The sequence below is a fragment of the Ammodytes marinus genome, assembly GCF_949987685.1.
Source record: "Ammodytes marinus genome assembly, chromosome: 5".
NCBI lineage: Eukaryota > Metazoa > Chordata > Actinopteri > Uranoscopiformes > Ammodytidae > Ammodytes > Ammodytes marinus.
This window is the reverse complement of record NC_137234.1, coordinates 25060237-25073921: the sequence shown is the minus strand read 5'-3', so window position 1 is coordinate 25073921 and position 13685 is coordinate 25060237. Positions and strand designations below refer to the sequence as shown.

The following is a 13685-nucleotide window of genomic DNA, read 5'->3' as shown; positions in this document are numbered from 1 at the left end:
TCAGTGCAACAGAAGCTACATGACATCCTTTCAATCTTTCTCTTGATTCAAACATTACCCAAATCTTTCTTTCCCTCAATACTCACACAATTTAGATGTCTGAAAAAGAATTATCCCAAGGAGCTGCCCAACATCGCTGTGGTGCTGATCTACGTAAATGAGGCTCTTTCTATCATTAAAAGGGCGATACGAAGTATCATCACCCACACCCCAAAGCACCTGCTGAGGGAAATCATTCTGGTGGATGACTTCAGCACTTACTGTGAGTTTGAACTGTGTGCTCCTGATAGGTTGCGATGCTATAACCATCAAATTTCAAAAGTGTTTGCCTATAATTAATGCTAGTTAGTCTCATTACAAACAGCTACTGCTACACTGAATTTTTTGCATGTATGATATTACTTATCTTACAGCACCTTTATTCATCATTATAACCATGGACTACATTTTCAGATGACCTCGGTAAATCGTTGCAAGACTACATAGGTCAGATTCACAAAGAGAGGCCTGGACTCATAAAGAAAGTGCGGCATAAGCAACAATTGGGATTGTCACAGTCCCGGATCTCAGGTTGGGAGCATGCCACAGCCGATGTTGTAGCCATTCTGGATGCCCATATTGAAGCAACAGAGGGATGGTATGTACGGGTTATGTTTCAGGTAAACCACAGCCAGGTAACTGCTGTGAAGGGAAATGCCTCTACTGCCTAAATCCTCTGCAAATACTGTCGGAAATTGATTAATTTCATCCCTGCCACTTGAGGTTAAAGGTCACCACCTTTTATGCAAAACACCTGTTCATGGTTCTTCAACATTAATGTGGGACCCCGTTGTGACAAAAGACTTGCAAGGTATGAGAAAAAACAATGTCCACCTTTTTGAAAGCCTGTGTTCAAAAACCCCAGTCAGATTTTTCAAGCCACCAGTATTGCAAATGACAAGCTCTGTTTTCATTTCACTGCGTACATCTGAAAACACGGAAATCGCTGCTATTGACTGGAGAGCTGCAAGGCAACTACTTCCTGTTCTTATCTGCTTAAGAATAAAAGTCAACTCGCGTTTGGCTAGTAACATGCTTTTAATTTGAAGGCGCACAGGAAATATTCTGTTCGCAAGCAAGTATCTTAACTGCATACAGAAAGCCGTGTAGGCTACTGGTGTTGGTGACAAGAGTGTAGCAGACGTTAGAAAAGCCGCCCGGCAAACACACATATTTCACCAGTCAAAGAAGCGTAATAACTTACTCGCCAAAGAGTTTTTACCTTCATACTATCTATGATATTTCCCGCATTTGGCGAGTGTTAATGTAGAGCCCTCTAAGCAGTGTTGTGCATCGCTCCTCCTTGTCTAAATGAGACAGTAGCCTATCTCATCAACCTAGACTGGTAATTATCTTCGCATGTAATGCATTTTAATAGCAAATGCGATTAACACTGTGGCACTGTACAGCCCTGTATGTTTACTTGTTTGAACCCCACCGGTTGGTTAAAAACAGCAATGCAAACGGAAATCATGTAGGCTACATGTTGATTTAAATACAGCGCGGGTAAATGGAATCGGATCACAAGTAGACAAAGAAGTCACATTTGAAAATACAAGTGGGAACACACGGACTGAGAGCTGGCCACTTGTAACCAGATTCAAAAAGTCAGATGTTAATCCCAGGTGGAAACAGGGTCTTAGATTCAGGGCCAATCCGAGCAGGCTGGGCTTTTTGGAAGGCATGGCTTGAATAGACTCTAGAAACAGAGTGTTTCAGACAGAGGGGGGGAAAGACGAGATTCAGAAATTGCACACTGAGAAATATAAAGTTCTTTTTGGACACTACACCATTTATAGTAGAAACCCAAATTACAATTTTGAACATGTAGTCCAGGCAAAATAGTGTTTTTCATAGAATAAATTGTAAAATAATTTTTTTCAGCTCAGATAATTTCTATGAGGTGTCCAGAACAACATACTAAAAGTCCTAAGAAATCCTAGTTGAGGAAATATGTTTAATTCTCATCAATCCGAGATGGGTGCCAATAAGGCGAGACACCAATACATCCAAATAGGGCAATTTTTTTCCTTTAGTCCTATCAAAATGAAACTTTACACAATGAAAGTATCCATGATAATTAAAATGTGTTGTATTACAAGTTTCTTTGAAAATGAATTTTAATATGCAAATGAACTATACACTAATCATACACGCCCAAAATAAACCCAAATAGGCTTAATTTTTTCCTTTACTCCTACCACAATAAAACTTTACATAGTAAAAGTATACTTGAAAAGTAACTTTTTTATTGTATTACAAGTTTCTTTTTAAATGAATTTGAATATGCACATGAGCTCCACAGTTATTTAATATCCAATCATCGTACTGCCAATGGGTGATTGCGATGCTGCTTTTAGACTGGCCTCTAACCTGAAAAACTGCCTGGCTTACCTGCCAGGGGTATAACAGGTGCCTCTCATGAATTAGATTACCCCTCCCCTAGCTAGTGTCATTTTTTACTTTTTTCAGTGCCATTCCCTTTCCTATGCCAAATAGACGAGATGTAGAATCACAGCCTGAAATGGCATGGATAAAGAGGAGATTCTCACACACCGTGGGACCAAGTAACTCCTTTGTCTACTTTATGCACCATACAGTGCTGCTTGAAAGTATGTGATCAGGTGGGCCAAATTGAGTGATGAAATGGACCAATGTAATGAGAGATCTTTAGGGAAGAAATTGGGCGGCACTAGATAAAACACAAATAAAACCAGCCAGGTCAGTTTAGGCTCACCAAACTGAACCCATACAGGTCAGACTTGCCAAGCTGTGTGCATTCAAATCAGCATGATGCAACAAGAGTACTAACAAGTCTGTGTCATCACCTTCTGATACTGTGTCTTTTGTTCTGGCAGAGGCAATGGCAGTTTGGACAATGAGAACATCTGCATCGTGCTTTGCATGGTTTGTGAAACACCATTTTTTGTCTTACAAGTTTCTTTGAAAATTAATTTGTATATGCAAATGAGCTATACACTAATCAAATATAGGCTACCCAAAATATATCCGCATAGGCTTAATTTCTACCTTTACTCCTACCACATTAAAACTTTACAAAGTGAAAGTCTACATGAAAAGTAAAACATTTGTATTAGAAGTTAACTTATAATGGTCAAGGCTTTCCAGAAGGGGTTGGTCGAACGTCAGAACAGGGGTCACATCATACTGCAGAGCTTGAGTTGCCACAAACCTCAATGTTGAGTATATGCAGGATTAATCACTGGGATCAAGATCAATCATTGGAAGTAATGTTAGTGAAGCTCTCCCAGGGTGTTCATCTAGTCCTATCAAAATGAAACTTTACACAATGAAAGTATCCATGATAATAATTTTTTTTTGTATTACAAGTTTCTTTGAAAATGAATTGTAATATGCAAATGAGCTATACACTAATCGTACATGCCCAAAATAAACCCAAATAGACTTACTTTTTCCTTTACTCCTACCACAAAAAAACTTTACATAGTAAAAGCATTAGCAAGTAAGAGGAATGTTCTGTTTTGCAGACCGACCACGGCAAAAGTAAAATTTAACAGTTAACCCGCTGTTCGCTAAACGAACGGGGCTTAATAAGTCACATTGTTCATTGCTCTGATTGGTTGTAGTGCTATCAAATTGCGTGCAATGGCATTTGAAGAGACACGTCTAATTAATGAGAGGCACCTGTTATACCCCTGGCAGGTAAGCCAGGCAGTTTTTCAGGTTAGAGGCCAGTCTAAAAGCAGCATCGCCATCACCCACTGGCAGTACGATGATTGGATATTAAATAAGTGTGGAGCTTATGTGCATATTCAAATTCATTTAAAAAGAAACTTGTAATACAAAAAAAGTTACTTTTCAAGTATACTTTTACTATGTAAAGTTTTATTGTGGTAGGAGTAAAGTAAAAAATTAAGCCTATTTGGGTTTATTTTGGGCGTGTACGATTAGTGTATAGCTCATTTGCATATTAAAATTAATTTTCAAAGAAACTTGTAATACAAAAAATGTTAATTATCATGGATACTTTCATTGTGTAAAGTTTCATTTTGATAGGACTAAAGGAAAAAAATTGCCCTATTTGGATGTATTGGTGTCTCGCCTTATTGGCACACATTTTCATTTCATTTTTTCATTTAACTTTTATTTATCCTCGAGAGACCAATTGAGGGGTGACCCTCATTTTCAATGACGTCGAGTTCAAACAAATTCAAAGGAAAAACAACAATACATTAACAATATTCAACGCAAATACATCAAATACACAACAACAGGTGAAGAGAAAAACAATTGAAACATTTACACAGTGGTGAAATTAAGTGGTAGCAATTAAAATTAAATGGGTGAGAGTACAATATAGCCTAATTAAAACAGTTACAGGTAGAGTTTGGCAGATTTAAAATAGTTTGTTTAAATTGGTTAAAGGATATGAAGTTATTTAGTTTAATTTGTTGCTGTAAGTTGTTCCAGGAGTCAGGGGCACTGAAGCTAAAAGCTGTCTTTCCTAGCTCAGACCGGGCTTGTGGGACATAAAGCATAAGCATGTCAGTGGAGCGGGTCTGATAAAGCCCATCTGAGATTTGCAGCAATTCAGTTAAGTAACGAGGAAGCTTCCCGGTCAAGGCTTTGTAAATTAAAATATGCCAATGTGCGTCACGTCTCTCTTTAAGGGAGGACCACCCAACCTTTTCATATAAAAGACAATGGTGTGTGTCATAAGCATCTCCTGTGATGAACCTTAAAGCAGAGTGAAAAACAGAGTCCAGGAGTTTAAGACATGAATGTGATGCATGCCGGTAAACCACATCACCGTAATCAAGGACAGACATGAAAACTGCTTCAATAATCCTTTTCCTACTAAATAAAGGGAAGGTGGTTTTGTTCCTATAAAAATAGCCAATTTTTTGTCGTAGTCGACGAACAAGATTTTTTATATGAAAATTAAAAGTGAGTTTATCATCTAACCAGATGCCAAGATATTTGTACTCTGTGACTCTTTCAATTAAAAATCCATTATTTGTAAAAATATTAAAATCATTCAAATTTGTAGTTCTTGCTCTGGAGAAACACATATATTTGGTTTTGTCTGTATTTAGAACCAGCCTGAGGTCCACTAGACAGTCCTGCAGGGTGTTAAAAGAGCTTTGTAGGTTCTGAATAGATTGGTGCACCGAATCGGAAATGCAATACAGTACTGTGTCGTCAGCGTATAGATGGGCATGACAGTTTTTTAGCGATGAAACAATGTTATTTATATAAATTGTGAAAAGAACTGGACCTAAAATTGAGCCTTGTGGGACACCATTTGTAACAGTTAAAAACTCAGATTGGTATCTCCCGAGTTTAACTGACTGCTGTCTATCAGAGAGATAATCCCTAAACCAGCTACATGCAGAATGATCAAAGCCAATGTCATGCAGCCTCTGTAAAAGCAAATGGTGGTCAACAGTATCAAAGGCCTTTGAAAGATCAATAAAAAGTGCTGCACAGTGCTTTTTCTTGTCTAATGCTGTAACAATGTTGTCTACAACCAAAGTCACAGCAGAGACAGTACTGTGGCCTGCCCTAAAACCAGATTGGAATGGGCTCAAAATGGAAGCACTAGTTAGAAATGTTTTTAACTGATTATTAATAAGTGATTCTAGAATTTTTGCCAGGCATGGGAGTCATCTCAGATTGATGAGAATTAAACATATTTCCTCAACTAGGATTTCTTAGGACTTTTAGTATGTTGTTCTGGACACCTCATAGAAATTACCTGAGCTGAAAAAAATTATTTTACAATTTATTCTATTTTTGGCCCCAAAATGCCTTACTTTGCCTGGCCTAATGAACATAAGCGTAATATGTGACCTTTAATGTACTGTTTCATTTGGGTGTCCTCTCCAGGGCAGAACCTTTGCTGGCCAGGATCAAAGGCGACAGGACAGTGGTGGTGTCCCCTGTGTTTGATAAGGTCCATTTTGATGACCTACATGTGGAAAGATATATCCCATCTGCTCATGGATTTGACTGGGCTTTGTGGTGCATGTACGAGTCCTTTGGCCCAGAGTGGTTGAAGATGGAGGATGAATCTCAGCCCGGGAAGTATGTGGAACAAGCAGTATTGTATTTAGCCACACATTATTGTGACTGAGATTATTGAACTATCACCTAAATAAGTTCAGGAATTTAAAGGTTTTTCTCAGAGAATGGTTGGTCACTTACGAATGGACTCTAGACACAAAAGAGCATTGCATCTATTGTAGATGCTATGAAGATGTATTATTTACACATTTATTTCCAGTAAGTTCGGTGGAAAATACAACCCCAATTCCGAAAATGTTGGGACGTTATGTAAAGCGTGTATAAAGCAGAATGTGATAATTTGTTAAAGATCTCCTATTATACTACTTTTCTGGTCTTAATTTCTTGTTAAAAACTGCTATGGAGCAACCTGACACGAATCACATCACAAAAAACTATGTAGATTTTCGGGAAACGCTTCCTCTCATCTGGGCGATTCAGCATGCTCTGTCAACACTGGGCTTCGGCCATCTTATATCTTCATTGTTTTTCATAAATATCTGCTTAGTCTTCTTTAGTCTGACTAGTACATTTCAAACTGTTTTAGTAAATCATGGACGTTGTGTCCTCCGGGCTCCAGAGAAAAAGGACCATCCAGATTGTTATCAATATAAAGTTGAAAATCCAGCGTGTGTGATGGTATGGGGGTGGGCTAGTGCCCATGGCATGAGTAACTTGCACATCTGTGAAGGCGTCATTAATGCTGAAAAGTACATACAGGTTTTGGAGCAACATGGTGCCATACAAACAAAGTCTATTTCAGGGACGTCCCTTATTATTTAAGAAAGAACCTACCAAGCCACATTCTGCACGTCTTAATACAGCTTGATTTCGTAGGAACAGAGTGTGGGTAATAGACTGGCCTGTCTGCAGTACATCACTCTTTCATTTGCTGGTTCGATGGCCTCTGTGTTAAGGACAGGAATGGCCTGAACAGCATTGTAAAGGTGTGCTCCAAAATAATCGGAGTTCGACAAAACGACTTATTCTCCCTTTGGGAGAGGCGCGTGGTCCAAAAAGCTAAAACAATAGTAAACCAAAAGGACCACATCCTCTTCCCAGAATTCAGATTAATGCCTTCAGGCCGGCGCTTTGCAGCACCAAGCAGGAAAACGAAGCGCTATTCTCAGTCTTTTATTCTGTCAGGCTGTTAAACCTGGACAGCAGTTTCTGGACATGATTCTTGTTGCTGTACCACTTGGGTATCAGTGTCGTTGTTAGGTACCTTACTTATTTATTTATTTATTCACTTGGATCTGATGTTTTTTATTCTTTTAACTGTGCAGGCCTACTCATGCCCAGCCATTGTGTCTCTCTGACATATCCTGTGTCCTGTTTATTATTCGCTGTATATTGTCTGTTATGTGTTGCTTAGTGTGTGTAGGACTGCTGAACTGAATTGCCCTCTGGTATAAATAAAGTTGTTTGATTGATTGATTAATCACTGACTCCCACTGAAAAAAATCTGGTGCATAATGAAGCACAAAATATCACTATGGAGACCCCGTAATGTTGAGCAACTAAAATTGTATTTTCGAGCAAGAATGGGAAATAATTTACCAAAAACAAAACAGTTTATCAGTTTAAAGTTTACACAAATACATATGTGTTTGTACTGTTAACCATATATTTGGTAATTTCTACTGTAAGACTTCTTTGTGTCGTAGCACATTTTTAAGCTGCAAATATTTAGCCATATTGCTGGTTTGACTGTTGTGTTTGCTTTGGACAGGAGTCCCTCTATCATGGGAATCTTTGCAGCAGACAGAGGCTTCCTGGGGGAAATTGGTGGACTCGATGGCGGAATGACAGTTTATGGGGGAGAAAATGTTGAACTTGGGATTCGTGTGAGTAGCTGACTGAAGCTAATGTAGTAATATGAATTCAATGTGTGCAGAGTTTAAGTCATCAAAGTTTGGAGGGATGACCATCTGATCTGTGCTTAGGTGTGGCTGTGTGGAGGAAGCGTGGAGGTTGTGCCTTGCTCCAGGATAGCTCACATTGAGAGAGCACATAAACCGTATGCACTTGATATTGATGCTGCCATGAGGAGAAATGCCTTGAGAGTTGCAGATGTCTGGCTGGATGATTACAAGAAGAATGTGTTCCTAGCCTGGAACCTTCCTCTTAAGGTTGGCACAAGGATTTTGTATGTTCCTGAATATTTTTTTCAGTGAGGTGCTTTATTTTTCTTAATTTTTTTCTTTAGAGAAGCCAGTTCAATAAATAATACTCTACCTTCGAGACTATTCGCAGAGGTTACAATCCTTTTTCACATTTTGTCATGTCACTGTAGGATAAGCAAAGGTGCAAATAATTGAATGAATAATGTCTGAGTTCAATATATTTTTAGGGGATTTGTTCATGCTAGCTCCCTGACACACTGTGACTGTGACACTTGAATTGAAAGGAGCCACTGTTATCAGTAAAATCTTTCATGCTCTGACAAGTCACAATGCTGTGAAAAGGCCCTATTGAAAGAAGTAAAAAGACACATTGCAGCATTCCTTTTCTTTTCTTTTTTCCACCATTACTGCACCTCTTTATATTTTACTTTTATTCTTAGTCTAATGTTTTATTTACTGTTTATATGTATGTAGATTTTACCTAAATTGTGCATTGTTCACGCACCTACTGACATGGCATGTGACACACAGAATCATGGAATCGATATTGGAGACGTGTCAGAAAGGAAGAAAATCAGAGAAAAGCTGAAATGCAAACCTTTCAAGTGGTACATTGACAACGTTTATCCAAGTCTGGAAACATCATCATGGGACAACCTCTTGGGGTATGGCACGGTAAGGGGGCATTCTTGGTCATACATTTGCTGATTTATTTTTATTTAGATTTGTTTAGGTGAGCCTGGAATATTTACAGAGTGAATTCAAAGATTTGAAATCAGCTGTTCAAAGACTAAATTAACTTGAAGTCATACACCTTCCTGTGGCAAAGCCCTGAATAGATATTTAATATATGAGACACAATCATTGCATGTTTGCATAGTTGTCAAACAGGAAGTAAAAAAAAAAAACTGTTAACACTCACTTGTACAGCTGCAGAACAACCTTCTCCGGAGCTACTGTGTAGACCAGGGAGCGGTTCCAGGAAACATCCCCATCCTGTATGAATGCCACTTCCAGCCACCACAGGTATCTATAGCCCCTTTTACACAGAGATTGCGGCATATTGACGGAACAACATCACTCCAATATGCTGGCTTTGCCTGCTTCTGTGTTATTTACACAGAACCAAGCAACGCCGGCCTGCTGGCGCATCAGTAGCCCCTTTTACACAGCGTTCCGGAATGAAAGAGGTGCTTGTAAACAGCTTCAGGTGCGCCGCGCCAGTCAGCTGCTTTACAACAACAACACTGGCCGGTGAATTGAGAGCAGAAGTGCTGGAGCTTGCAGTAAGAGGGCCGTATTTTACTGTCCCCACGATGTGCCGGTTGATCTCGCGACGCGCTGAGTCCAACATCTCTGGGACTGTTAACCAAACTGACAAAATCACTCCGCTCACTGCTTCACCTCTGTGTCTGTGTGTGTGTGTGTTTGTGTGACAGGTTGGCTGTGAGCGAGTCTCTTTGTAAGGGCAGCGATCTGCCAATCAGACACACACATACAGTGTGTGAAGTCACGTTACTGTAGACAGAAATAAAGTGTGGATATACGCTCAGACTTAGGATAATAATAGCGGTGGTGATCCGGTCGCAGCCTAGCTTAGCCTAGCTTAGCCTAGCTTTCCCATTGTACAACTTCCCCTGGGCAGAAATAGACTCATACACTCTGCAAAATGAAGCGTGGGGGTTTGGATTGAGCAGCGGACCTTATGACCAGCTAGATTATAAGCCGTTCCTTTTATTTGGTGATTTTTACGGGACATCAGGCCGCCGTAGTTAATGTTAAACACACGTCCTTCAACTGCTAACATGGTCGCATGTTTAGAACGTAGGCTATGGAACGTCAAATGCCCCCCTGTTCCGCAACAACAAGCTGGCCGCATTTAAAGTGCGTATTGGAAGTTAGATACTGCAGTGAAGGATCATACAGGAAAAACATTGTAGTATACCATTTAAATATTTGTTTTTATAAATCTACACTAGAAGTGGCATTTGGTCGATGAACATTCTAATCCATAGACTACTTGGTGCGAAACGATGGTAATAGGAGGGAGATTGAGTTTTGGTGAGAAGAAAATCAGTGGAGAATTGGTCTGGTGAGTGACTGGCATTAGCTAGAGTTAATGTTAGCTTATGACAGAAAATGCTGGCCATATTTCAACACTTAACAGTCAATAACGTTACTAGTATTAGGTTATGAAGCTGCATGATGTGTAACTCCACACTACCTCTTGCATCGCTACTGGAGCGAGAGACAGAGAGAGCGAGCGGGCGAGCTAACAACAGAAATTACGACATTTACCTCATACACCTTTTATTTGATAGGTGCCTGTGTGGGAAAGCCAATGAGCTCAGCTGAGCAGAGCATGTGCTGCAGGGAGGTGGATCCCTTCTGGGCTCTGGTGGAGACGCTAAACACCACACCAGACCAGACATAACATACCTGACTCGGTATCCAGGTTTACTTTTGAGCGCCTTTGTGCTCCAGATAGCATACCTGAGCTTCAGACAGGAGCATGGCCCTCTGCAGGCCAGCAGACACGAGTATGTCAATCAGTATAACCCATAACAGAAACTATTATCTCCAATTAATTATTCCACACCATGCAGCTAATGTGTCCACAGGAATTGTCCGATTTTTTTCTACAATTAGAATATAAGCCTTGAAGTAAAGTAAATAAAGTACATCTTGATGCCGAGTATTGATAAATCCAACCAACTTTATGTTTAGAAGAGTGTAGCATTCCCAGGGCCGCCTTTATGCACGGGCTTACCTGGGCTGAAGCCCCAGGGCCTACGAAGATTAGGGGCCTCTTTTACTGTCTCAATATAGGCCCCTGATCTAAGAAGGCCCCGAATATTGTCATTTAAAACAATAAATTATTGACTGGCTCATGATAGGCCCCTAATCTTCGTAGGGGGGGCGGGCGTACGGAGAACAGGGGCCTATCATGAACCAGTAAAGAAAAAGGAAAAAAAAAATCACATTATTTTTTGGCCTATGAAGATCAAGGGGCCTATCATTCACCAGTACATTTTTGTTTAAATAACATTGTTCTGGGCAACACAGATCAAGGGCCTATATTGAGTTGAGCCATTAAAAGCAAAATGAAGAATTCAAAGAGAGAAGTAGCTTTGGGATAAGGGATTATTTAAAAAAAAAATTGGAATGCTGAATGACTGGATTTTTTAAACCTTTATATTTTTGTTTCTGCTTTTTGGTATTTCTGTGTCTCCAAATTATTCCAGAAAATAGCTCACATAGGACACAGTTGATTTAGCCTTAGTTTTCTTCTCAAAGTGCACCAGATTGATGCATTTTACTTTAAAAAGGTTAAAATTTTTCTTCCGGGGGGACATGCCCCCGGACCCACCTAAAAGGTCCTGGGACCCCACCGCTGTCTCCTCAATAACTTGTGTGTTTGGTTATTAAAAGTCATTAGACCAGGAGGGGGTTATTTACATGTTACCTTAACTGATTTGGTATTTCATCAATAGAGATATTGTGGTGTAGACAAACATGGCTTTAACGCATCGGTATTGTAAGACCGCCGCCCGGGGGGGCCTACGAAACCTCTCAGCCCCAGGGCCTAGTGGCAGGTAAAGGCAGCCCTGAGCATTCCCCCGAAAGATGGTTTCACACTTGACTGAAGGTTTTAAGATTTATTGAAAAATCCCCAAATCCAACGTAAGAGCTGGTTGCAAAACACAAAAACAATAAATCATTAGCTTACTTTACATTCGGTTTTCACGGTCCTTTCATCACATTAAGCTAGCATCAATTAAACTTATAACAAGTGCTAATAAAGTTATCACACACGAAATTAAACATTAGCCACATATTGCTATAACAGTATGACAATATTACTAACCTTGTGCCTCTTCGGAGGGTGCTAAAATATCTTTAACCGTCGGCATATCTGCAGTTACATTGCCGTTTTCACAGAATCTCCGTTCAACTCATTATTGCAGTCAAAACTCTGCAGGATAACAGGAAATGCAAAAACGCACGCTTCAAAATAAAAGCCTTGTGCTAATAAAACAGGAAGTGAGACAATAAAAGCTTATACCAAGCGCAAATACATTGTTTAACAGGGCTTTCTCTTGTTTAAAGCAAAAACACGATTTGGGTCAGTTACACTCCCACTAAAATTATGAATGTCTCATTAAATAATGTACACCATTAATAATTTTCACACAAAGAATGAAACTGTCCTTTCACAGTAATGAGCTTAAGAAGCTTCTAACAACAGGACTAGCTTCTGCACAGGCCGTTCCAGCATGGACAATTTCCCAAGGCGCTCTCCTTTCTTATTCAGTCTCTTATCTCCAACTGAGATCTTCACTCTCCGTACGAGTCCATCCTTACCACTGACAGTCTCCACGATCCTCGCAACTTTCCATTCACCTCTGGGCGATAGTTCATCAATGTCCATAACAACATCATCCACTTGAAGATTTCTCTTTGGCGCATGCCAACGCTGCCTTGCCGTAATGTCGTGAAGATATTCCCGTTTCCAGCGACTCCAGAACTGTTCAGCCAGATGCTGTACGTGGCGCCATCTTTTTACTCCATACAAGTCTTCTCTGGGGAAGGTGCCGGGTGGAGGCAGTGCTGTGCTGGATTTCATCTGGACCAGATGATTAGGGGTTAGCGGTTCCAAACTGTCAGGGCTGTGTAAGTTATCAACAGTGAGAGGTCGACTGTTGACTATGGCCATGGCTTCGTAGAGTAGAGTCGTAGTGAAGGATCATTAAGTCTCTCCTTAGAGAGTGAAAGAGTGGCATTCAGGACACTCCTTACAGTCTTGATCTGGCGCTCCCATACACCACCTGCATGGCTGGAGTGGGGCGCATTCATGACGAAGTCACACTGCTTTTGTGACAGAAACGTACTTAGTCTCTGTGTGTCGAGCTCCTTTAAAGCTGCCTTGAATTTGTTCTTCGCACCAACAAAGTTGGTGCCTTGGTCACACTGGATTTGACGGACTGCACCTCTAATAGCAATAAAGCATCTCAGACCGTTTATGAAAGCATCAGTGGACATATCCTCTAACATCTCAATGTGGATGGCCCGTGAGCAGAAACAGGTGAAGAGTAGCCCGTATCGTTTATGATGTTTCCTGCCTTCCGTAGAGACAAAGGGGCCGAAGCAGTCCATACTAGGGACGCACGGAATATTCGGCCACCGAACAAGTTCGGACGAAAATGGCAAAATAAGTCATTTTCGGTTTCGGCCCGAAACAGTTAAAAACATTAACAACATTAATTACATTACATAACAACATTACCGAAAATTGGCGAACTAAATGACACTAAGGAAATATGTTTTTAAAAGAGCTGCGCGCTTGTAAACCAGGAAATGGCAGTAAAGAGAGACGTAACTGTGTATGCGAGTCCACGTCTCTTTGTGAGCGCGCAGCAGGAGCAGTTTGGTGCATGCATGAAAATGTCAAAGTCCAGTGTGGGAGCATTT

At 40.3% G+C, this 13685-nt stretch overlaps 1 protein-coding gene across 1 annotated transcript in view; it reads left to right on the top strand.

Moving 5' to 3' along the window:
• The window catches only part of LOC307250579 (putative polypeptide N-acetylgalactosaminyltransferase 8), a gene marked incomplete at both ends in the record, with an annotated part of 29131 nt that overhangs the window by 3741 nt on the left and 11705 nt on the right, over positions 1 to 13685 (top strand). The window contains 7 exons of the mRNA XM_080027696.1: positions 96 to 262; positions 454 to 637; positions 5911 to 6108; positions 7820 to 7934; positions 8034 to 8219; positions 8745 to 8888; positions 9144 to 9239. Of these exons, the coding sequence (XP_079883822.1) occupies positions 96 to 262; positions 454 to 637; positions 5911 to 6108; positions 7820 to 7934; positions 8034 to 8219; positions 8745 to 8888; positions 9144 to 9239 (1090 nt within the window). The remainder of the gene's footprint in view (positions 1 to 95; positions 263 to 453; positions 638 to 5910; positions 6109 to 7819; positions 7935 to 8033; positions 8220 to 8744; positions 8889 to 9143; positions 9240 to 13685) is intronic.